The 27,268-nt window shown below is 40.9% G+C and overlaps 1 protein-coding gene across 1 annotated transcript in view; it reads left to right on the top strand.

The window, feature by feature from the left end:
• Positions 1 to 6,030: 6,030 nt before the first annotated feature.
• man1a1 (mannosidase, alpha, class 1A, member 1) overlaps positions 6,031 to 27,268 on the top strand; it is a 163,398-nt gene continuing 142,160 nt past the window's right edge. The window contains exon 1 of the mRNA XM_030721174.1: positions 6,031 to 6,782. Coding sequence (XP_030577034.1) covers positions 6,276 to 6,782 — 507 coding nt within the window. The 5' untranslated portion in view covers positions 6,031 to 6,275. The remainder of the gene's footprint in view (positions 6,783 to 27,268) is intronic.

Here is a 27,268-nt window from a genome sequence, read left to right as displayed (position 1 = left end):
AATCTCTGAGCCGCAGCCTCGGGGCAGGATCCCTTGTCAAAAACTTCCTTAAAGCGAGACAGGAAAGTGGGGAAAGACAGGTCGGGGTTACCTCGTAAAACAGCGTGCCCCCACTCCAACGCCCGTCCCCGGAACAGGTTGACCATAAATCCAATTTTTGCGCAGTCTGAAGCGTAGGCGAGTCTTTGCTGTCTGAAAACTAGTGAACACTGAGTTAGAAATCCTCCACACTTCCCTAGCTCACCATGGAATACCTCAGGAGTGGGCAGGGCTTTCTCCGGTGTTCCGGTGGCTTCGGATGCGGAGGCTGACACTACCGACGGTGCCGGCGGCGGGGCAGATGAATCGGGCTGGTGAGGCATGGCAGATAACACAGTGGGTTCCAACATACCCCGTAAGTCAGCCAGGTGTTGAGTGGTAGCACTGAGTTGGCTTGTGATCAGGCGAAGCATGTGGTCATGGCGCTGGAGGGTCTCTTCCTGGTTGGCCAAAGTCCTGCTGATGGGATCCGCCTCCGCGGTGTCCGATTGTGGCTGGATCATTCTGTCACAACTGCGATGGAGAAGACACACAGGCGGTAATTGATGAGAGCAGAGTGCAAGTTTATTTACAGTGAGAATGTGTGAAGGGAAGCAGGTCCGGGGATCTTGTGGGAAACAGCTGGTGGCGAGCGGCGAGCAGAGAGGCCAAGGAGGGGAGGAGAGGCCAGGCAGGAGAGTGAGCAGGCAGGTGGAAAGGTCCCGAGGATCAGCGGTGGCACGGCGTGGAACGGCGTGGCGAGCGGAGAGCAGGATTTTCAGGGAGCGAAGGCAGGAGCCGACACGGAGATCTGGGGAAGGCGAACAGCGAAAAAACAGGTAAGCTTGGGAATACACGACAGGAAGGCACTGAAGGAGCCGACACTAACTTGGAAGTAGTCAATGATCCAGCGACGAGTGAATGTCCGCTGGCAGCTTAAGTAGTTCCACCTGATGCCTTGATCCATCACAGGTGTGGTGGAGCCACGCCCACGTATCTGCCCAGAGGTGGAGACGCCTGAAACCCCTCTCCATCTCTGCTGGACAGCCAACAACTCACACACACAAAAACACAGGCCGGCCCTCCCTGGGTTATGACAAGAAGAGACACTACTGCTGCAACAATCCTAAGATGAACTATTACTGATATACTGTACCTTCGATTTCTGTGTTAATTTTTGCTGTTTGGTATTTTATCTTCTCGAACTGCAACACGGATGATGCCACATCACATCCGGATGGTTCCATTCCATCCTTGCAAATTTAGATAAATAGATTTTAATCACCCATCAACCACGATGAACGAGTGAGGGCCTCATTCCTGCATTAAAATTCAAAACTAATGTCTACAAAAGACGGTAATTTAGTGCAGCATAGAAAGAATCACATGCAGTTACTGTTGCTTTGAAGGCTTCGTGTGCTGCTCTCCGTTGAACTTGACTGGCCTGCACAGAGTCCTGACCTCAACCTGATAGAAGATCTAAATGAATGATGAATTAAAGCGGAGACTTTGAGCCACACCTTCTCATCCAACATCGGTGTCTGACCTCACAAATGTGCTTCTGGAAGAAAAATTTTTTAAATTCCCATGAACACACACCTAAATCTTGTGGAAGCCTTCCCAAAAGAGTTGAAGCTGTTAATAGCTGCAACGGGTGGACCGACATCATATTAAACCCCATGGATTAAGAGCTGGATGTCACTCAAGTTCATGTGCGCGTGAAGGCAGACAAGTGAATACTTTTGGCAGCATAGTGTATCTTATGAATTTAAAAAATGTATACTAGAGATTTCTCACTTTCTCTGAGTAGGGCTGTGGCTGATTATTTTTGATTTTTATTATGTGGGACTGCTGACATCAGTAGATTCAGTAGAGTGCTTGCCTCCAGTGTTGACGTGCTGTCACAATAGTTTATGATGCGAAATGAGAAATATTGCAGACTACAAAAAATGTCCCTTGTCCTATTTGTAATTGCCATGTAAAGGTCGACGTGAACAGCTTTTCCCACGGGGGTTAAAGGAAAATGAGAACAACAAGAACAACAGAAAAAAACTAAGTACAACTCTTCTTTTCTGAAATAACTCCTAGGGAGCTTTAAGATCTAATATTGTCGGAGTGCACAAAGGGGATTTTTCCTTTGAGTGAACCTTAAAAGTGGGTTTATCCTCCACTGCCTCTCTACAAGTTAAAGGAGTACAAAGGATTACTTGTTCCTCCTCACCTCGAAAACCACAACACCACTGGGAAGATGTTGTTTCTTTGATATATACATTATTGACTGCTTTTCAGGTTGAAAAAAAACCAACAAGTTTTCGCACAGCGACAGAGTAAAGACAGTCAGTTGTCAAAACTGTTTCCACGAGAGAGTCTTAGTTCAATATTGAGATGCCACGCATTTCATCTAAGATTTAATTTTCTGCTTGAATCTCAGAGTGAGAAAGTAATCATACGGACGTGTGTCATCATTTAGACAAGTTGTCATCCCAGAATTGGAATTTCAATATGGCAGCAAGCATCTGTCATCCCCAGATTAGACTTTCCATCTCTCCACAGGTGAAGTATGGTATACTAACAAAGATTTCAATCCAGACAGTTTTTCTCCTCTAAGCTCTGTGATTTCTATTGGTATGACAGTAATTTGTCAGATATGTATAGAAATGTAAGTGTTTATCAGGCAGCGAGTAGGTTTACATTAAGGAGATAAACTTTTCGCTTTTAAATCTGGTGCACGCTCTCATCAGTAACACAGAAGCAATCCAAAATGAATTATTTCCAGTCTCTCTTTTGTAAAAGTGACACATAGCTGCGCCTAATTCCAGTCTCCATTTAAGGTTAAATTGCATGTTTTATAACTGTCTGGTTCCTCGAGCCGTTACAAGTATGCAGTAGAGACAATTGAAATGATTGCCATTTATCTCCCACATTCAAAAACAGACTAACTAAGATCATCAGTAAAATATGTATGTGGGCATTCATGCATGTGTGCGTGTACTTGAGCATCATAGAACGGGGGTTTTGTCCAATTTGTTAAGCCTATGAATAATAATCAGTACCCTGCACAAATGTATTAGATGAGGTTTTCAATGGCTGTCAGCTGTGTATTATGAGAAGCATCAATTGCTGCACTTCTGCATAAACAGGTCTGGCATTTTTCTCTGTATAGCTGCAAGTTTCTAAAGCTCAGACCACATTTTATGAGCAATCAAGTCAGAAGACTTGTTAATCGCAAAAGTTTTGCATAGGTCACGATAACAGACCAAACAATATGACTGATTAACACACAAATGGTTGTACTTTTCATGTCTTTGTTAAAGACATTGAATAATCCATCACAGTGTGTAGGAAAAAGTAAGTCAGCTCTATGGACTGTATATAAAAGATGGATGTAGCCACAGTCTTAGTGAACTCTGCATTTTGAAGCCTCCATTTTTGATTTATGATGACCATCTTGATTTTCTGAAACCAAAACTGGTCATGTTTTGCATGCATGCTTTAAAATCCTCCAAAATGCACCAACATGACAATCGTGAACTGGACACAGCTCAACAAACAGCTCATGGCTTTCTGACAAGTCAGTCCACGTGGCCTATCTTGAAGCCTTGACACAATCCAAGAGAGTCAATTATCATACATAAAAAAAATTTTAAAAAATCAAGGGAGAAATGAGCTATAGAGGCCAAAAACATCATTGTACTAGGCTTTAAACATGTTGATTTTATGGGAACAAAAAAAAAACTGACCTTTTGGAAACACCATAAAGTGGCCATAAAGAGGAAGTGGAATTTAAAGCACTTGTAAATTGGCTTAATTTTTCAGAACTTAATTGCTCTTATATTTTGTTACCTTCCTCAGATGGGAACTGTGGACCACCACTTCTCCCAAAAGTGTTTTAATGCATCAGTATTTCAGGAAGGTTCTGTTTCAATAGCCTTGTTTGGGTCAAGCCACAGCAGCTCAAGGTCAGTACTTTTACTTCATTTTCCACTCCCTGCCTGCTGATTTACCTCTGTGCTCTGGGTCTTTCACCTAAACTACAAGTCACTGACTGAAGCTATGATATTTTCCTGGAAAATTACTTGATACAATTTTGAATTAATTGCTTTATTGATGATTAAAGGAGTGTCTGTGGCACGAAGTGGCAAAGCAGACCACGGCGCTCTCTCTAAAATACATTGTGCTGGAGTGCAATAAAAAGCATCGTGTTGTGCATTTTTGCTGCTGAACATCCAGGTGCTCTTTGGCAAACTGAAGACATGGTGAAATGTTTTCTTTATTAGAGAGCAGTTGGTTCCTTTGAGGTATCTTTCCATTAACACCACCCTGAGCAGCACCCTGTTTTTCCTATAGTGGACACATGCACAAAGATTTTAGCAGGTTGTAGACGTATCTCTAGGTGTTTTTCATGCTACCCTCGGGTTCCTTTTCACCTCTTTCACCTCTATCACATGTTGCATTCTTGGCTTGAACTTTACAAGACATCCACTCTTAATGAGAATAGCAGCAGTCCTTATCATACCTAAAAAACACACAGGCCCTGTGAAACTGTTATCATGGTTCAAGCCAGACAATTTTTCTTGAGAAGATGACTGTTGTCTTTGATGGCTTTGATTATAGATTCATTCGGCATGCGCAACGTGAGATTTTAAGGTTTTAATGATAACAGGCGATAAAGCTTTTTCCACATCATCTGGGCTGAAGCGAGCCTTGTCCAGCCCAATCCAGCAAAACCTTCAGAAATCACCAGATCACTGGACTGAAGGCCAGACAGAAAGACGCGTGACTCGGTTTTTTCATCTGTAGGAGAGGCTCTTTCACAAATGAGCCAGTGAGGAATGTAGCCTGTGGGAAAAGAAGTAATAACTTTACTGTGTAATGTGGACCTGTCAATACAGCACTAATAATTATCATTACAAATGTCCTCCATTCACATGAATGAACAAATAAAAGAACATATGAAAAGCATATACACTATTCTTTGTTTTGTTTAGTTTTGTATTTAATGTTAACTGATCATGCTTGCATTGCATTGTAATGGTAAGGAGGTAGGCGCGGGGTGCAGCGAGGCTCTCGGGCATTCTGTATTGCTTTCAGATAATTCTTAACATTCCTTATTCAGTGCCATACCTGCTGAGTCAACACGCATACAGGGATAGTTTCCTCATCTGTCTTCTTTTGTGTTTGCCTTCTTTTGTGGTTCCAGATATGAGAGATGTGGACAATTTTGTCTAATATGTGCTACTTTTGTGTCTTTTGTTTAGGAAACGTGACCTGCTTAAATGTTCATGTGTGTCACCTCTCACTCTTTTGGCATGGCTTCTGAGCTGGGTCATGACAGTGTAATTTGTTCATAATCAATCAACCGTTTAAAAGCTTTGAAAAAAGCTTTAAGAAGCAAAGCTCAGATATATTTTATCAAGATTTATGGATATGTTCAAAACGTTTCTGCCCATTCATAATATGTCACACTGAGAGAAAACAAGGAGGGCAACTCTACCTTAATATTTTTTCATATTGTTTTTTAATATAAAGAAAATGTCCTCACATCAGATCTTGCTCTTGTTAACAGAGGACAGGCTGTGCAGGTCCTCACAGCACCTTGTGTATGCATGTATGTGCTTGTGGGATAATTACAGTAACAAGAAAACATTGGCTGTATGAAATCAAAATGAAAATATTTTCGAAGAGAAAAAAAATACCTATATCAGAGGAACTCCTGGTTGAGTATTCCCCCGCCCCCCCTTTTTATTTTTCATGCTTTATTAATTAATTTATTATTTATTTATAATAACTTTCAGTTATTACTCTACATCAAATCCCATCTGCACCGCGGAAAGCATTGCTGGATCACTCCAGCTCCCTTTCTTCTCACGCTCTGTGAGAAACGAAGGGTTTAACGCGGCTGTCATAGCTTTTATACTAAGCCGTTAGTAGGACACGCCCTCCTCCGACATCCAACCACTCATAGGGAGGAACGTGATTAGGTCATCGCGCCCGTCAGTCACGCCCATTTACTGTGGCTTCCTGTGTGAGCCGTTCGACTTGCTCTGTCTGCAGCGAGTCTCCGATATGGACGCAAGCTCCACGGCTCAACTTTTTACAGGAGATTATACTGCTGTTACTTTACATCTGTCACGGCTTGAATCAGTTGGAAATGGATTTCTGAACGGAATAAGCCGAAGCTGAGCCCGACTTGAGTTAAATCTGCCGTTTGAAATCGTTTACTTGTGTTGTTTGAGTTGTTGAGGGAAGAGGAGAAAATGCCAGTTGCAACTCTTCTGCCTTTTACCGCGACCCCGAATAGGAAGTCTGCCAGCCCGACTTCTTTCAGGTTGACAGAGAAATTTATTTTGTTATTAGTGTTCAGCGCTTTTATAACCCTCTGTTTCGGGGCAATTTTCTTCCTGCCGGACTCGTCCAAGCTGCTCAGCGGAGTTTTCTTTCATTCCTCCCCGGTCGAGACGAACACCCGCACCGGTCCGGACATCAGCGACTCGGGTTCGGCTGGAAACGACGACAGACTCCTGGCCAAAATCAAGAAAGACCACGAAAAGGCTCTGTTAGAGGCTAAGGATACTCTACAAAAACTTCCCGACGTGATAAAAAATGACATTCTAGACGAGAAAGCTAGAGTAAAGGAGAGTATGGGTAAAGGTGGGAAGGATAGCAATAATTTACCTTTCATAGAGTACCACCGCCCACTGGGGGCGACAGGACACGAACCCCAGGACCCCGAAACCAGGGAGAGACGGGATAAAATCAAAGAGGTAAGGATCTGGAGAGGGTTTGCGTCAAACTAAGCTCCTTCTAAAACCTGACATTTTACATGTGCCTCAGCGTGGAGCTGTTAGGAGTCACGGAAGAGCGTGACTCAACGTGTAATAGGGATCATTCACAACCTCTCTGCAAATCGGCGCGCATATAAAACACAAAAAAGGAACTTGTGTGAATACAATTTGAACTTAAGCCACGATACTCTCATTATCTCGCTGACAAACCTCTCGCAGAGCGGTGGCAGGTAGTGAGCACCAGGTACACAATTTATAATTCTTACTCTATCCAAACAAACTATGGTGACGTTCTTGAAACCGAAATACAGAGGACATATATTGATATTTATATAAAGATATTTCCACATGTTAAGATCTTTGCACGCCCACCGGTGTACTTGACAGCTTAATTAGGGAGCTTTTTGAACGGAGTTAGTACGGTTTTGTCTTGCAGTTACACTTCGCAGCAGTCAGTTTCTGGGGGAAAAAAAAAAATCAGGAATGCTTGCGGGATCCAGTGCCCCCCTCCGGGCTGATCTACCTGTCTTTCAAGTTACCCGGTCTCAGGACAATAAGGGGGGCTGGTCCAAAACCAGTTGGTATTAGCTGGAATATTGTGGAATTTGGCTGGAAGAGGGGTAGAGCACACCTTTTGTTTCTTTTCATAGATGTTTGTGACCTAGATTTTCAGTGCACTCCATAATTCCTAATTTGAAGGCCCCCTTTTGCTTTTTTTTTTTTTTTTTTATGGAAATCCAGCATGTGCGTGCCCCTTACTAATAATATTCATTATTGCGAGCAGGAGCTTTAATTCATCCTGGTATTTATTTAAAGAGGTGGTGTCACAGTATCAGTGTGTTTTCCTTTCCTGAAAGGCTTTTGTCACAGTCAGTGGAAGCAAAACGTTAGCCTTGTAGCCTGCAGCAGGGTGAAAATACCAACAGGTAGCATGTCTGGTATTATTGTGTTATGTCAATGCACTTTGTGTGTGTGTGTGTGGAAGTAAGGGGAAATCCCAGCCTCACAGTCACAGAGGTGGTTTCAGGCAGCATCTTATGAAAGCAGCAAACCTGCTGCTTCATCTCTGATATTATGATCCTGCCGGCCCCTGACTGATACTCAGCCATCCTCACTGAAATATGAAATCAAATCTAGATAGACATGACAGTGATATGTATTGGTGTTATTTCAAAAATGCCATTACAGGTCATGATCCCAACCCTAATTCTGTGTTTTGAAGAAGAGCAAAAAAAGACATTCTGGATAAAAATACAAAAGGATTTTGAATATTTTTTTGTTTGCTTTTTATCCTCAGATTGCTGACTTGGGGGAACCATATAAAAATAAGAAATAAAAAAAAACATTGCAGCACAAAGTTTGGCTTAGGGACACCACAGATGATGACTTAGATCCCACAGCGTAAAAGCCACCTACCTAATATAGTGCCTGTCCCCTTGTGCTGCCAGACGTGCTCTAACCCATCGGGGCATGGGCAAGGGAGGTCTTGAACGTTGTCTTGTGGTATCCGGAGATACTGGCTTATTGAGCCAGTTCTGTAGATGCTCAGTTATACTGGGATGTGTACTTTTTCCCCTTTGTTTTATTCCTTGCACTTTTTGTGGTGTGGTTTGGAGGCCGCTACAATACCTGCCTGTTTTTTAGGCGACCAGTACATGTCAAATTAGCATCCACACGACGGCCAGGAGCCAAGACTTCCCTGCAGAGCATTGCCTTGTTAACAAATAAACTGATGTTATTCACTCTTCCTGATGGTTTAAATCTTGCAGCTGACCAGTCCAGTGGGAGGGGGGGGGGGGGGGGGGGGGGGGGGGCTTGATTTTCATTTACTCATTCAGGGCGTTTGCAGATAGACACATAGAAAGCTGCTGAGTAACTGAGCACATAAGGATTTAGTGTCCTGAATGAGTAAATGTGGCTGATAGATACACAGTCATGTGGGTTGATTTGAAAGTCACTTGTCAATCAGATATCTGTGAGTCATTGTGGCGGAGGTCAGGATATGACCCTGCTGCATGGCCTCCAGGATGTCTGCAGACCTGTGGTCAATACAACCAAAGTTAAAATTCAGCCAGTGGTTCATGCTGAATAGTTCAATGATGCAGTCACATTAGACCATGATTTTTCTACTTTGGATACAAAAAACACCCACCAAATCACCAGGATTGTTCTATATATATATTTTGAGGATTTAATTTTAATAAAATCTGAAATACATTTTTGGCAATGGCAGTAAAATGCACAGACTTTTGTTAAGAAAGAGAGCACTGACTCGGTGCTGTAACTGTATTGGGACCAATTGTGTAGTCACCCCCCAGAGGCCCGTTTCAAGCCAGGAAAAACCCTTTACATGTGAGGAAAATTATAGAAGGCAATAACTGGTAAAGACTTCTCAAATGTTAAGCTCCGGTAAGTTTATGAAACCACCCTGAAACGCAGCATGGCGTAGTTTCATATTACATTAAGATTTTATTGATACATCACTGTGCTGAAACCTTGTTCATAGGCTTTGCTATTAAGGACACACTGTTTAAATTGCAGATGGTTGACACGCCTAAGCTTAAGATGCCATCAGCCACCATTAAATAACTCAGAAACCCTGCGGTTATGCTGTCAACCACATGAACGTGGCATTAAATACATCATGCCAACAAGAGGCCGCTCTGTTTACAAATTAAGCCATGCCCACAGTGCATTTACATATACTAATACTCACCGTCTTACTTCACTAAGTATAATGGTTTTAGGCAAAATAACAGTGTTAATGTTTGTGTTGCATCACAGAGCCCATAAATCCCGAATTTCCAACATCCCAGTGTGATGTTTGTGCTTTAGAGTTCAACTCTGACTTTCAAAACAACATTAATAAGCTGGGAGGAAAAGTCAGCACAGCAGTGTCCCATTGAAAACACAATGGTTTTAAACCCTGTGGGGGTTTGAAGGCCGATTTTCATGTTAATAAAATACATTGGTAACACATTGCCTTGCTTTGGGCTGTTTTTTCCCCCCAAAAAACTGACCAGAAATTAAGTCATTCAGATCCTGTACACACAAGTTTGATTCAGGTCAGTACATTTATTTAGAGAATATTTTTCCTTCATCAGGAGATGAGCTGTAACAAACTGCAGCAGTAACACAAACAGATCCAGCAGTGCTTCAAGCAGTAAAAGCAACCTTTTTCTTGAGATCACCTGCTGTTTGCTTGGCAGTACGAGACTTTGAGCTGTGATCTTCTTTCAAAACAAATCAACTGTGTATTTTATTGTTAGATGAGTAGATTGAGGCTAAGGAGAGGTCACTTTAGATCTCACCCAGACATTCATGTTAATCTCCATTTCTGTAACTCAGTGTTGCAAAAATGGTCCAAGGCAGATAAACAAATGTGTTAGGCTTCCCAAACCCCAACTCTAATGAAGCAGCTAATAAACATATTGTAATCTTCAGGGAGAAGCCACAATGCTTTGAACTAGAAAATAACCAGACGTAGTAGCTGTTATATGTCTTCTCAGCATGATAAAGGATGTGGCTTACATAATAAAGGGTCATAGTTTGCTTTTATACTATAATCACACATTGCCTTAATCAGTTCTAAAATAAAACCAACCACACATGTTGGTAAAACAGAGATGTCACAATAAATCCAACAAGAAGAAGGCAAAAATATTTTTGACAAACTCTTATACTAAATTGGGAAAATATCACACCAGAATGTTTGTGTACACTTAGTACTCTTGTGTCACAGCGGATGAATAAAGAAAATGAGACAGGGAGAGGATGATGGTGATTAAAGGAAGTTCAGAGGATTAGTAAGGAGGAAGTGAGGGCAGCTATGAAGAGGATGAAAAGTAGAAAGGCAGTTGGTCCTGATGACATACCTTTGGAGGTATGGAGATGTCTAGGAGAGAGGGCAGTGGACTTTTTAATCAGATTGTGTAACACAATCTTGGAGAGTGAGAGGATACCTGAGGAATGGAGAAGTGTACTGGTACCATATCATGAAGCTATGGGAAAGAGTTATTGAAGCTAGGTTAAGAAGAGAGGTGATGATCAGTGACCAGCAGCATGGCTTCATGCTGAGAACGAGCACTACAGATGATGTGTTTGCTTTGGGAGTGTTGATGGCAAATCACAGAGGTCAGAAGGAGTTGCACTGTGTCTTTGTGGATCTTGAGAAAACATGAATGGGTGCCAAGAGAGGAACTGTGGTACTGCATGAGGAAGTCAGGAGTGGCAGAGAAGTATACGAGGGTGGTGCAAGACAAGACAGTGGTGAGGTGTGCGACAGGTGGTTTTGAGTTTGAGGTGGGGTTACGCCAGGGATCTGCTCTGAGCCCCTTCTTTTTTGTGGTGGTGATGGACCGGTTGACAGATGACATTAGACAGGAGTCTCAGTAGACTATGATGTTTGCAGACGACATTGTGATGTGTAGTGTGAATAGCGAGCAGGTGGAAGAGTCTGTACAGGTGGAGGCGTGCTCTAGAGCAGTGGTCCCCAACCTTTTTTGAGCCACGGACCGGTTTAGTGTTAGACTATCTCCACGGATCGGCCTTTAAGGTGTGGCGGATAAATGCGTCAAAATAAATGATACGACCATAATCAAATGTGTTTTTTTCTAAGTATCATAATAAATGTAAATCCACTGTGTATTCGTATGCAACTCTATCAGCAGCGTCCTCGTAACATCGCGCCATAGTAACATTTAAACATGCCTTCAAAATAAGATACACAATTACAGTAGAAATCGCCTCAGTTGGATTCAAATGGCTCTTGGAATTTCATCTGACTTGTAAAAAAATCTGTCTTATGTGTAGGTCAGATAATATCAGATCGTTCAAAATATCCGACAGTTTGGTGTTTAATATTGAATTTTGCTGCAATTGCTTCTGCTTCATTTGTGGATTTGCGTCTGCAAATTTTATAATCTCATATTTTTGCTCGTAAGTGCGAGTTTGTATCTTACGCTTGCCTCCCACACTTGCCATGATTGTCTCCAATGAAATGAATTGATATAGACACTAAGATGATCTCCAGGTGTTGTTGGTATGTGTAGTTGTGCATGAACAATCCGATGCATGGAAGTGGGAGGACGGGAGCTAAGGAGGACTTTAGTGCTCAACTCATCCGACTTATGGATGACACTTAATTGGAAATGCATTACAATGGGATTAGATTTTTCATCGGAGGTAGGCGAAAATCCGACTGATTTAGGTGATTATTTTATTGGAATTAACGTTAGGAAAAATTGGGACCTGCAGAAGCCATCCGACCAGAGCGAAAATCCGATTTGTGTGACTTCAACTTAGGCGATTTTTACTGTATAAAACGCATGAAAAATACAACTCACCATAACGTTGAATCGGTTTGAGCCTGGAGCTTGTTTCTCTGCAACTCATTTTTGCTAGCTTGTGGGTTGGCTGGGTTCGGCCTCACTAAGTATCAGTCGGCACACACAATACAAGCTTTGATTTTACATTGAGTGTGGCTGCAGAGCCGCAGTGTTGAGTGCTGGAGAGTGTCAGCTTGATGGCTGGGTCCACCTCACTGCTATCCCCCGGTGTTGCTAAATATAAATAGTAAATGGACTAGTTCTTATATGGCGCTTTTCTACTCTAGTTGAGCGGTCAAATATTTAAACGAGCGTTATGTAGGTCAACCAACCTATTTCATTAGACAGGCACAGGAACCAGTGAAGCTTGTGGGTTTAATTTTAGCGGTGACGCATCACGTGACCAAGACAAGAGGAAGTCATAGACGGATGTAACGGAGAAAATCCGCCCATTTTTCAAAAATAAAACATCGTTCAGACTCAGATAATAAGTAAAATGGAAATAATGTAAGTCATTTTTTCTTTAAGTACGGCCCGTTACCAAATGACCCACGGACCAATACCGGTCCGCGGCCCGGGGGTTGAAGACCTCTGCTCTAGAGAGGAGAGGGATGAAAGTGAGTAGAAGCAAAACAGAATATGAGTGAATGTGAATGAGAGGGGTTTAATAGTGAAGGCGGAGGAGTTTAAATACCTGGGGTCAAACCATCAGGTGAAGTGTTTTGGGGACCAAGTTAGAGAGGCAAGGTTGAGATGGTCTGGACATGTACAGAGGAGGGAACATGGATATAAGGATGTTGAATATGGAGGAAGACCACTGAGTAGGCCCACTTGGTATGACACTACATAAATGTTTTGATATGTATAGACTTTCCTGCTGCAAGGGCTCACAATGGTGCTTACCCATTAACCCTCACTGCTCACTGCTCCCACTAACAGGATGCCGTTAGATGCCCACAATCGTGCAGAAATAATAAGAACAAAGAAATTATAATTTAAGTGTTGCTTACTTAATCCACAACATTGTTCAAGTTAATCAAAAATGATCAGTTTAATTAATTCAAAAGGAAGAAAATGTCACAGAAACTTTAAGTATTCAGAGTTCAGATAAAGGAAGAATGGATTCAGTTTTGGTGTAGATGAGAATCATTTTAGTTAAAACTGCAAAATATTTCATTGTCCATGGTGGGTCATGTGCTTCATCAGTGCCCTTTTAGAGATTCCTGAGATGATTTCAGGCATTCAGTAAGAACAGTTGTAGCACACAGGTCTCCAGGCTTGTGTTGAATGCCTCTACACATCTTTTATTTTTCTGCCCTTTCTGCAAAGCCAATAACGTTGTGGACGAAACACACCCTAACATGCTCCCCATGATCTTCTGTGGCCTCCTGTTTTGTTTTGTTTTGTTTTTTTTTTTATGTGGAGGATTTTTAAATTATTTGAGGCCCAACTTCAGAGATGCCAGCTTCCAGCTAAACTTGACCTCCAACTGACCGAGTTATCCAGGGATCTGCCCTGCACTGTGCTGTGGTCTCAGCAGGCACATGTTGTGTTTGACATGGACGGAGGGCACGCTGAATGGGCCGCTCTGTAAAGGATAAATGGCTTGTTGTGAGTGACTGCCACAGTCCTACAATCAGCTGAATCTGTTTGTCTGAATCAAATCAGGCTCTCTGGAGTACCCCGCCTCCCCACTGGCAGCAGCCGGAGCTTTCACTCGCTCTAACAGGGGCTTTGGTGAGAGAGCAGTGGGGGGTAATGATGAAAACCTTTTCTGATAAATGGATGGGAACATCAAGGCTGATGAGGCTGCCACAGCAAGCTACATTTCTATTAGTAACCGTTTCCTCACCGAGCTTAGATTGGATTACATTTCAGTAACATTCACAGGAAATTCCCCTCCTGGAACGCCATGCCATTTAGGTATGAGGAACATATTTCACCATTTTTATTTTAACATAAATTTTGATTGCATGGAAGGATGTTGGTTACAAGTGATCCTGATTAAACCCTTGTTAGCGGTCGATTTAACAGGCTTATTGCTGACCTGTATCCTCCACGCTTCTTCTGACCTAGGCTAACCACAAGTCAGATGCTGCATGAAGCCTTGCTTATGCTCTCATGTGGACGCAGACAGCTGGAGACCCGATGGCTGAGTAGTCTTTCCTGTTAGACTTCTTTGAAGTCTGCCGTCTGGGGTGCATGCGCTGTTTGTGTTTTATGGTGTAAATTCTCCACTGAAGAGTCCACGCGCACATGAAAAAACAGGCAGGCACACGGTGTCTGGCGAGTGGACCCTAGTGGACCTGCGGAGCGAACGTGTAATCAAGGCTTGAGGGTATTTTTCTTATTCTATCATATTTTATCTTATGTGTTTTTTACTGTCAGCCTGTATATTGCATTATAATCCAGTGGAGTTGAATGTGTAAATGAATGGAGTGTTTTTAAGATTATCGTCAGCATTATCCTTTGTAGCTCACTTTTCAAGTTGTTTTCACACATGTACTGTATCCCTGAACTTTTCTAGGCAGAGGGGCCACATGTGAATGCAAATGTCTGACGCAGTTTGATTAAACATTAGCTAGTTTTTAACCTGGCAGCTCTCTAGTACAAAGTTTGTCTGATGTCCAGGATTCTGGTGCACTTGCTGCTTGAAAGTGGACATCATGCATACTGCCTCTTCCATCCAAGCAGCTCCTTAAACCACACAGAACATTTCCAGTTTTCCAAATGAGCCCAAAGTGGTTTATTTTCTTCTGTGAGCTACATGTGGTGAAAGGGTAACTTTGGAAATTTGGAAGTTGCTTGAAGTGCATGTCAGAAAACTGCTTTGATTGAAAGAAGTAGTTTGACCTGTTGGTTCTCAAAAACCAAACAAATGATGTTGGTAGTGGTAGAGGTGCCACTCGCTGTGCACAATCACCCGTATCACAGGACAGTTAAACTCTCCTAAAATTCATTATGAAGAAGCGGTTTACAGTCGGTTTCTCTTACTGTGTCATGTTAAATAGGCCCTTTCCCAGGATGCAGTGAACTGCATATTGTCCACAGCAATTGTTGGTAGGCAGCATTCTGTACACCATGCTGTGCCCTCCCCCATACAGTGTTATGCAAACACAAACATTAGGGAAAACAGTATCTCTTTCTCCTGAATTTTCAGAAAACAGGGAGAGCCAACTATTTGCATTTTTCCATTTTGTGCTGTGGAAATTTTACCCCTTGCACACTGTACTGTGCTTAAACCAGTGGTGAAAAACACAGGTGTTCTCTGGGATTTTGTGACAACCATACAATATTATTGAATATCATTAATGCAATATATAACTTTATTAAATGTTATGAATGTCTCAGTACTTTGTAGGCACCCCTTTCTGGTAACTAACCGTTGTCTTTTGGCTATAGCTGGACTGAGGACGTCAACAAGTCCAACGAGTAAGTCATCTGTCAGCAGAGGTTAGCTAATGTTAATAAGGTGATTCATTGCTTTGGTGAGACACTTATCTCAAAGGAGAGCTCAGTCTGAACCAGTTAACCAGACTGTTTGCTGGACAATGTGAAAGTGTGTAATAGTGCAGTGGAGTGTGTAACAATTAACCGTGTAATGGAGTGGCGACAGTCTTGCAAAAAAGCAAATTGCAGTCCCAAGTGGGCTGGCTCAAATATAATCAGAAGAACTGAACACGTCAGATGACATAAAAGCTGTGAGTCCATTTTGGCATGCTTTTGCTGTGCCTTGGGCACGAAAAGTTTGGAAACCACAGACTTAAAGAAACCTGAATCTTTCCAGTAATGCAGGTGAGCAAAGGTGACTACAGGCTCTGTTTCAAATTGACTCTCCCAACACTGTTCAGAGTTTGCGTGAGAACGTCTTAAAAAAGCAGGGACTGAGAGAGCATGTGAATATACTTTAAACTAAACTGAAATGTCTTTGGTTAATTTGTCTCATAATTCCACGGTTGGATACAGCTCACAGTTGGATTATGGAATTACAATTGCAGATCCAAGTGCATTTGAACAGTAACAGGCAGAAATTTACCTGCAGCATTATATGAATAGCTCAAGCTCATGTCACATGACTGTTTGAAGGATACATCGTCCTATTCACACAGCCGTGACCGAGGTATCGGGGCTGGGTTTCTGCCTTAGAGATTTTGAACCCAGGCTGTTCTCTGAATCTCTTGATTGGAGTAAATGTGTATATTTCGCTCTAATTTAGATATGAAAAACTGTGGGACAACAGCTCCCAGTTATATTTGTCCCCTGTATATATAGAAAACCCAGTGTAGTGGTAAACACATTATCTTGCCCATTCCCCATCTAATAATGTCTCATAATCCATATCTGAAGGCTTGCACATTTTCACTTTGGAAAAATGGGCCACTGTTCTCAGTTGAGACCTTGAGCTGAGGTGTTTAAGATTGTATAGGAAGACAAATGAGTTAGGGCTCTGCTAGTAAACTTATTTAGAGAGTTTAAAGTTATTGCCCCTTCATAGAGGCATGCCAGATCAGAGGAAAGGTACAAGTAGAAAGGACAAACATTGTTTCTGCTTATGGTTTGGATCTGAAGCCTGACTTAAAACACTAAAATTACACTGTAAAAATCTTCCCTTTCGCACTGGGGATCTCCTTCCTCAAGGACTCAACATGAAGGGCTGTATTTTGAGAGGGATTTTTAGTGCAATGAAAGAGTTGTTGCCATTTATCATGCTCACACTCACCTTTTCTGCGCTGAGCAACTGCTGCTGTCCAAACTGACTCATCATCTTCTTCCTTGGGTGTGTGTGTGTGTGTGTGTGTGTGTGTGTGTGTGTGTGTGTGTGTGAGAGAGAGGTGGAGCTTGTTGTTGTTGTTTTAGTATGCAGATGAAATGCAAATGAGTGTTTGGTTAGCAATAAGGACTGTGCGTTTGCAGTGTCTTAAAGAACACTCGGCTATCATCCGGTCAGTCCTGTTGCCTCTGTCAGCAACGACTCTTCTTTAAACTGCGCAGCAGAAACTCTGAGGAGGGGCTTTTGCAGCCACAGCCTGCTGTTGAGAAAGTGATAGATAAGACGCTGGTGGTTTGCGAAAGTTTAGGGTCACCGCCAAAGCCAACCGTCGAGCAAAGATGAAGCATCAGTCTTTGTCTTTCTCTTCTGTCATCAGTACAAGCCAGTCATTTCCTTCCCTTTTATTTTCTTTACTTCCCTCTGTTCTCCTCATCCCATCCTTGTTGTTACTCATCATCCACACTTCTTTTTGATGTGTTAAGGATTGAGTTCAGTAGTTTTTGCCCAGTTCCAACACAATTGTTCAGTCTTTTCCACTGTGTGTGTGTGTGTGTGTGTGTGTGTGTGTGTGTGTGTGTGTGTGTGTTTGTTTGTGACTGTCTCAGATAGTTACTGCCGTCCCCTCCAGGTGCTCTGTTTAATTGTCTAATGGCTATAATAGCTGAGGCCCACAAACAGCACCACAGCCTCCTGCATAGGTGTGTGTGTGTGTGTGTGTGTGTGTGTGTGTGTATAGAGTAAAGTACTTGTGTATTTGCCAATGCAGACAGAAATCCTGACAGTGGAGCCTCTCTTCAATACCAGTGCCATTATTTTTGCAAAGACATTAGTCATCAATAGCTGTGTTTACCTGGAATCTTTTATGTCAATAATCTGAACAATAACCCGATCGAAAGGAAAATGCCTGATGTAACACTTTAATCAGAAGAAATCGGCTCACTTGGAAAGTATTTTAATGCTTTAAACATTTTTATAATTTGATCTCCAAATGGAGATTTGTTGTGTAAAAGGCCCTTTGATTGCTCTGTTGTTGTATTTTAAGAATATCTAAACTGTCATAACGTACAATCCTTTTTAATTTAAATTCGACAAATGATAAATCTGCATTGTAGTTTAATAAAATTTAACCAAGCCCAGAAGAAATGGAAACCAGCATCTGGTTTACTTCCTGTCGATAGGGCTGTGCATTTAACCAATTATATTTTATGCTACAGTTTAGCTTCCACGCTTATTAAGATATGGTAATGATTACTGTGTCCCATCTTCTTGCCTTTCCTTAACTTTTGCGCCTCCATAAAAGCCTAAATTCACTCCCCACCAGGTTGTGACGTGTTTAGTCCAGTTTACATTTATTTATTTAGTTTATTTAGTTCAATTATTAATTATAGTTCATGGAAATTAACTTAATTTAAAAGGCAATTTTTCATTTTCTTTTTTTTTACTTAATAAATACACGATATTTCCACAGTATGTCAGTAGTGGAAGCAAACCTTTACAATTTAAGTATTTGCCAAACTAACTGACTGTAATTGTTTTCCATAATCAAGCAGCCCTCGTTGGGGAATATCTTGATTACATTTAAATTACATTGTACATTGAAAATACTTCTGGGTAGTTATCAGCTCAAAATGCAAACCTTAAAACCTGATTATATACATTCAGTTGCTGCACCTGTACTAGTAATTGGCATTTCAAATACTATGTTCTTATAAAGTGATTATAGTATTCAGTATTTACTTTGAAGATTATTCTAAACTCTGAACTGTACATAGTTGCAGCAGATTTGTGACATATTAGCCTCAGCTTATGGTGTCTACATCTGACCTAATTTTCATGTTAATTGTCCCAGACAGGATTTTTTGACAACTGTAATCATCTGTTCGAGTAATTGAGTGTTTATTCTGTTTCTACAGTAGAAGGCAGTTAGGCAGATATATGCTGTTTAATATTAAATGCCTTTTTTGAAGTTTGAGTTTGAAGGAAACTTTCATAGGCAACATTTGATTGTAAATCCTAATTGATAATTAAAAATGACCAAAGATCTAAGTGTGTTGTAATATATCAGGATGTCTACTTTCTACTGTGTGATATCAGATTCTGCTGCAGCTCTACCCTGAGGCCAGGACACTGGTTGGCAATATAAGGGCCAGAGAATGAATACTGTATTAGTGTAATAAAGTCGCTGTAAATATATAGTCCTAGTGGATAGCCCACAAGCCTTTGGATACTTTAAATCCAGTTATTAATATAGATCATTACTAGAAAGCTCCTAAAGCGTCAGTATGGATTGATTGGTGCAGTGGTCGGGTTTCTGCAATGAAATATATATATATATATATATATATATATATATATATATATATATATTTCATTGCAGCAACTCAAAATGGTACTCAGTAATTTGTATGGCCCCCACATGCTTGTATAAATGCCTGACATTGTCAGAGCATGCTCCTAATGAGAAAAACGACATTGGCCAGAAGTATTCATGTTCCATCCTGGAGGAGCTGGACTACCTGTTCAACCACCGTAGGCTCCAGATATCGCCTCGTGACACTGACCCTGGCCAAATGAGGGGAAAAAATGTCAGTGGCCTCCACTTGTAAAACCATTCCTGTTTTGGGGGTTGTCTCCTTGGTGTCCCTCTAGTGCACTTGTTGTTGTTGTTGTTATTATTATTATTATTATTATTAGTAATTGTATTATTATTAGTAATAGTAGTAATATTGGCTAGTATTTTTTCTATACGTCAAGGCCAGAGCAAGCCTTAAAGTGTGGATAGGAACCTGTACACCCAGGACTATAGGACTGCACATATAACATAGGAAAGAAAGTATATAGAATGCCTTTATTGTCATTATACAGGATGTACAATGAGAAAATATACATGTGCCTTTGGCAACGGAGCCACAGCTGCTGTGGATATAGAAGGTTGAGGCAAATTAACATGTATATAAGTAGCATAATGCTAAATGAAACATTAATATTATAAAGGCAGCTTTCAGGCTACTTTTAATCTTAATATGTTATAGCTTCAATAGTTGATCAATTTAAAAAATATTATAGGAATATTCCATTTTTATATATTTTATATATTTAAGCTAATATATTTGACTTTTTTAGATCTAATGAAAGAACGTCACTATCCGTCCTTTATTTACCTGCAAACCTTCCCCAGTTAGGTTGCTGTTTTGGTAGACATCAGTGTTTTTCCCAAAAAGAGGATCTCATCCCACTGTGGGATGTACACTGAGCAGAAGGACCGCTGACACCAGCTGCAGTCCGTGATGGTGGAGTCAGTCCATCCGCAGGGTGAGAGACTCACCGGATAGACAGCTGATAATATTGCTCAGTTATTTATTTGTCATAAAGTAGCCTTGGCAGAGAAAGTATTTGCAGAAGAGAAATTGTGGCCACAAATATTTCAAAATCTGTGGGGAAACACTGTCCTGTGACCAGTAATTTATAACATGGGTTTGGAATATGGTTGTAGAGGTTACACTGTATAGAGTGACGTCTGGGATATTGCTTATTGCAGATTTTGATTTACAAATCTAAGATGTTTTAATGAATTAAGATGTCAGGCAGTGCCACTTAATACCGCATATTTTTAAGCATTAAGTAACATTAAATGAATCCAGTTTGTTGCACAGAATAATGACCTCTTGTTCTGAGTCATACTGTGAATCTGGAGGTGTAAAATGTGCCTTCACTCATCCAACAAAAGTAAACTTGTCAGCCAGCTAATACTGCAGTGCCTTTAGCTTACACACAGCTAAGAAGCTAGTTAAATGAAATGTCAATAACAATTCATCAGTAACCCTTCACAGACCCTCCACAGATCACTCAGACCACCCCTGTCTCCTTCGGTCCTTTCTCCTCCACTTAAGTTTTATTTCTTTAAGCTTCCTGAGATCTTGTAGTCTAACCATCAACAACAAACTGGGTTTTTTAAAACTATCTAAAGGCACATGCAGTGTATTGGTAGTCCCACATAAAAAGACCTGAAATGGATTTGTAGGTTGAGAGAAAGGAAGTCTTGTGGTTTTTCAATTTGTACTTTTACACTAAGAACTCCAGTGTGCACTAGCTGACATTTTTACCTAAAGGTGAGCTTTGCTTCTCTTTGCCGAGTCCTATCAATACACCCCAGGCTTTAGCCGGTGGTAGGTAGTGAAACTGGTTTTTGGTATGGGTGTGTGCACATCAGCATGTGTACATGTGTGTTATCCTCATCTCCCTGCTGTGGGCAGTCACCTATTGACAGTTTTCAGTAACTCTACCGCTGGGACCATGATTTATCTGATTTAAGAGAGTGTTACATGTTGTTTCCGTTAGTTTCTCTTCCCTTTTCTTTCAGTCATTGTCTTTATGTTTCACTCACAACCTCACTGTCATTTAACAAATCATACATGACAGGGTTATTTTGCCATTTTGTTTTGTTAATTTGACTGTACTCTATGAGGAATTTGAGGTGAACTCCTACACGTTGCTACAAGGTTTTAATGTGAAACATTTAGAAGGGAGCGTGTTAACTGCAAGGTAAATCTGAAACAAAGAAAGGGATCAAACCTTGTCAATTAATTAATGAGCTACAACGACATTAATGTTGAAATGAGAAATTAGGAGTGCACTGGGGAATTCAGTATTTCATGAATTTCATTTAATTCGAGAACCATTATATGGATAATTAGTCCCTCTTTTCGAACCTGACTGTTGTTTGAATGCAAGCTTTTGTTGTGGAAATGAGAGTATTTGTAGACAGAAGCAGACAAAAGAGAATGTGAAAGAAAGGGAAAGATGCTACAGAGGTCCCAGGCTGGTTTCAGATGCTGCTTGCGTGCTGTGGATTTTGTTTTGGATCATTAGCTATCTGAAGTGGGAGTGCAGTGTTATTAGCATCCTTTATAGTGCAGTTGCATGGGACTTTGGGGGAACACACACATGTAAAACCTGTCGCCAGCGTTGCCATTAATGACCAATGACTGGATTAGTGGAGGCACAGTTTTTTTCCTGAGTGCTAACGCTGCTAGCTCATTATCAGAAGTAATAGACTACATTTAAAATCCCCTAAGTAACTAAATTGGAGAATGATCATATTTTATTCAAACCAAAAAAGACAATTGAAGCAGAAGAAGTGATTTAAGGCTGTTTAAGATGGGGAAGATACTGTATTTAAATGTAGAACACATCAATTCTATGGGTAAGATGCTTAAAGTTTAACCCATATTACTCTTTGTTCTAATGACTTTAATCTTCAGTCTAATCACTTTGTGTTTTAATAGCATTAGTTGTGTGAGAGGAACTCATGATTAGAGTATCTGAAAACACTTGGATGACAGAAAGTCGATATGAAAATGGTTTTCTTGAATCTTTATTTTTTAATATTGTGAACTATGACTGTGCAATCAAATCAAGTGTGTGTGAATCAGCTACATAAAAAATCATTATTTAAGATGGTGTGGAGATTGCCCCTGTGTGACTTTAAAAATGAAAATTTAATGTCATATGGACAGAGTCATACTGCTTCATATTTATTTGGTTTGTATTGTTTATTAATCTTTAAAATAATTGAATTTTTTTTTATAAGCCTGCAGGGGTACAGTTTTATCCCCCATGTATCAAATATTGCAGACCTTTCACTGTCTGCATGCCTGGTGGAAGAATCTTTGAAAGTAAACATGTGGATAATCCCACAACTGTTAATTAGCATGATAAAGATGAGCTTTTTTTCATTTAGCGTGTGAGTAAATGCAGTATGGGATGTGTATCGGGTAACTGTAACTATCCACACAGTAAAATCAACCTATAAATCTACATTTTAAAGCTGGCATTTTATAAGATTTTATGATGATGATGGATGAAAGCTGAGCTAATCTTGTTGTTAAGTTTCTGCCCCTTAGATAAGTCAATGAACTTCTATATTTTATATTATATATTTTATACATCAATCATTTGACACAGTGGGACACGGTTTTTATTTGTAAAAAATAAACTCTGTACACAACATATCAAAGAAAGGTATGAATAAGTTTCTTTGTATTCTAACAGCATTACTTGGGTTGTGAGACAAAGTTCAGACCATCATGCTCACATGCCATTTGATAGGGGCTCATGTTCAGCTGATCAGGTTTCAGGGTTAGGTTGCAGCGTACTCAGGTTCCCGCTTCATTCACTGATTAGCTCCATTGCCAGCCCACCTGTATACGATACTGAAGTTTGTGATAATCACAAAGATGAAGTCCAAGGACATAAATATGTCAATTCATCTCCTGTCAACAGCTTGCCTGCAAGCTTTAACAGGCTGGTACAAACAGGCTGGCTGCTTTCACATGCTTGAATTGGTTTGGATTTGAAACCCTTCAGGCTGTGTTCTCCAGAGGAAATATGGTATTTTGTGACCAAGCCTTGTAGCCCACTGATGGTGAATGCTCTTGGATATTCAATATTAACGCGTCTCAAGCACTCCAGGGGTTATGGCCGACTGATTCTCTTCTCGTAATCCAATTCAGACTAATACCCAGAATCACAGGCTGTCAGTCACATACTCCATTTATTTTTCCATCTCCCTTTCCTTCCTGCTCACCTTTTTTGTCTTTTTCCAGTGTGAAGGATAGCATTTTAAAACTGCAACCCCTGACTTCCTGCATATTCTATCAGCAAAAAGACCTGCTGGTCTCCTTTCACAGGAAGTGAACGGAAGAATCTTGTTTTGGGGGCTTTTGCAGGGAAAAGGGGTCTATGGCATATAGCGATTCAACAAGTGTGCGACCTTGTAGCCCACAGAAAAGGTCTCGTCTTGATTTGCACTCTTATTTCAAAGTAAGCTGCTGTGCTGTGGTTTTGGTTTGAATATTGAATCTTTGAGCTTTCATTCAGTCAGAATGCAAAAGCTGAGATGAGTTTTAAGGGGTCAAGTAGCATAATATCTTACATGTCTGACTGATTTCAATAGTCTTGGAAGTTGAGCCATGTCATTCACCAGCATCATTCATGTAATAAAACACAGATTTAAGATGTAGTTAATATATATTTTTCTTTAATATCTAGACTGAAGCATCAAAGTACCATAACTAAATAATACTTGCTGTCATCATTAGGCATTTAATCAGGATGCCTCATGGATGCCTTCTTTGGAGGTTTTCTGGGTACACCTAACTAGGAGGGAACCCTTGGGTGGACCCAGAACTTTCTAGAGAGATTATATACCCCATCAGGTCTTGGAGTGTCCAGGGATCACCCCATAGGAACTGGAAAAAGTTGTTGGTACATCCACCCATCCATCCATTATCCAAAGTCAGGTTGTGAGTAGCAGGGTATTCCAGACATTGTTCCCCTCAGCAATACTTTCTGCTACAAAAAGGAGGCACCCAGGAGGCTTCCCGACCACATGTTTAAACTGTCTTTCTATGCAAAGAAGTAGCAGCTCTACTCCAAGCTCTCTAAGGCTGAGCCCAGCTACCCCTGGGGTAGGGGAAAATGATGTCTGCAATTCCCTGTTTAGCCTGCAGCCACCATGATGTGACTTTGGATAGGCAGAAGAAAGTGGATTGATGGATAGAGGAAAATATTGCCTTATAAATTCAAAGCCAAACTGAACAACAGGACAGTGAAAGACTGAGACATTTCCTTTAGTTGCAGTGTTGATGTAATTATATGTAGCTTCTGATTCACCAAGGTTGCTGATAATTACAGTCAGCAAGTAGGACTGCCCCGTGGGCTTGCCCTTTAAGTGATGAAGAGCTGAAAATTTGCTGTTCAGTACTGGAATTAGTGTGAGATCAGCACCCTCAGATGTGAAGTCAAAATGCAGTTATGCTGAAATATTAAAGTACTAATGACAGCTAAAAACATTTAAGAAGACTGTTCAGTGCCTGCTGTGAAGGGGGAAAAAATACTGCTTGTAAAAATCTACACTGCCTCTTTATAAATGTCCAATAAAGAGAGCACACAGTGCCACAATTCCTCTGCTTCACAGTGAATGTCAGATTTAATGATGACATGGCCGTTACTCTGTTTGGTCATTAAACTTGTTTTCTCTTTGTTTTGGCATTATAAAAATGTTTATCAGGTAGTAATGGTCCTTTTCTCTTTGCAAGAAACTTGCCCAGTGCAGCTTTCGGGCACTTTATTGTGTTACATTCTCAGCAACTGCTGTCATTTTTATGCCATTATACTCACATTTTAGGCTACCCATTACAGTCTCCCTTTGCTTAAGACACAGAAAATTGTCCATGCAAAAATTTTTAATTGCTCTGAATCTTAGTAACTCAGCCAGACATCATCTCCATTGTATATGTGGTCATACTTTTCTACAGGAAGGTGCAGCATACTTTATAAATTGCCTCTCAGATGACTAAAACAAAAAAACAAAACCTGCTTGCAGTTTTTTATTCAACAGTAAAGTAAACTCAAAGGTAAAACCCCAATTTGTTCTGTAATGTGAAGGCAGACACACTAAGGCTAAGTAGTTTGCCTTCTGCCTACCTGCCTTCTCTTTATTTATGCCCTCTCTGCTTTTTCCCCAGTGGTTTGAACTTCAGTTCTTTTTTCTCCCTCTCAGACATTTACACTGGCTGTGTGCTGTAATGTGCCCAGTTCAGTGTGCTGTGGAGTGAGGCAAGGTAAATTATTCAGACCAGCAACACATAGGAGAAAGACAAGTCTTTTTATGTGTTATAATGGATAATGGTAATAGTTATGAAGTTGCATTCTGTGTTTTGAGAATAGGTCAAATAAATGGAATTAATGTAACTTGAGCACAGTGATGATTGTGGACATTTTGTAACTTTACTGGAAGTAATGTCAGACATGAAGTCATAAAATTAAATAGAAAAGACATTAAAAAAAAATCCATCCATCCATCCATCCATCCATCCATCCATCCATCCATCCATCCATCCATCCATCCATCCATCCATCCATCCATCCATCCATCCATCCATCCATCCATCCATCCATCCATCCATCCATCCATCCATCCACTCTAGCTTTCCTGGGAGGGACACTTAGACATTCCCAGGTCAATTGGTTCTTTTCATGTCATCATAGGGTTATAAAACTCAATTTTTTCTTTCAAATTAGTATATCTAAGAAAATATTTTCTTAGATATACTGGTTATAATATCTGAATAAACTAGTTACAGACTCGTGGCCTGTAGTAGACAGCCCTTTTTACTATTTGTTCATGTCACAGCAGAGATGAAGTGACTGCAACAGGTCATTATCACCAAATAACTGCATCCTTACAGCCATAATGATCTCAGCACCTGTTTTCATAGCCATGAGGTAAAACTCTTCTCACCTGATGTTGACTGTTGTGAGTGTGAATCCCAGTTTTTAAACACATCTACCAAACAGCAATAAATGAAGCCCTGTGGCACTAAACATCAAACTCCACACCTTTCTCTCCAGCTCATTATCTTTTTTTTCCCCCTTCTTTGTGGGTCTAGTTATGTTATAGGTTTTTCTCTTGGCAGACAGTGTCATGCCTGAAAAAATACAGGCATATCTAATAACATCTATAAAGGCTTTGTTTTGCCTTTTAAGTGAGCCACTAAGTCAAGCCGGTGAGTCAACATGCACAATACTGAGGCCGTGGTATTATGTCCTCCCACAGGTTAAATTCTCCAGCAGCAGGAGCCGGTGCCCTCACATTACCCTCACTGAATGGAGTCTTTACTTTAACGGTCACATAAATAAAGTCGGGGCATTTATGACCCATTGAGAACTACTGGAGAAGACTTGCACTGGTGTGTTTGTACCACAACAGAAAATGGTTTATATTCAAGAGACTGCTCACTCTTTGGATCTTTAGGTACACTAAAAATATTTGCTCGTATGCCTTCACACGTATATGAACTTGAGTGACATCCCATCCTTAATCCATGGGATTTTAATATGACATCGGGCCACCCTTTGCCGCTATAACAGTTTCAACTCTTCTGGGAAGGCTTTCCACAAGGTTGTGCAACGTGTTTATGGGAATTTTTGACGATTCTTCCAGAAGCGCTTCTGTGAGGTCAGACACTGATGTTGGCTAAGAAGGCCTGGCTCACAGCCTCCACTATATTCATTCCAAAGGTGTTCTTTTAGGTTGACGGCAGGACTCTGTGCAGGCCAGTCAAGTTCTTCCACACCAAACTTGCTCATCCATGTCTGGTGTGTAGTCATGTTGGAACAGGAAGGACCCATCCCCAAACTCTTCCCACAAAGTTGGGAGCATGAAATTGTCCAATATTTCTTGGTATACTAAAGCATTAAAAGTTCCTTTCACTAGAACTAAGGGGCTGAGCTCAACTCCTGAACCCCCCCCCCCCCCCCCCCCCCCCCCACCACACACACACACACACACTATACTGTACGTC

The sequence above is a fragment of the Archocentrus centrarchus genome, chromosome 24 (genome assembly GCF_007364275.1).
Source record: "Archocentrus centrarchus isolate MPI-CPG fArcCen1 chromosome 24, fArcCen1, whole genome shotgun sequence".
NCBI classification, from domain to species: domain Eukaryota; kingdom Metazoa; phylum Chordata; class Actinopteri; order Cichliformes; family Cichlidae; genus Archocentrus; species Archocentrus centrarchus.
This window is presented reverse-complemented; position numbering and strand designations above follow the sequence as displayed.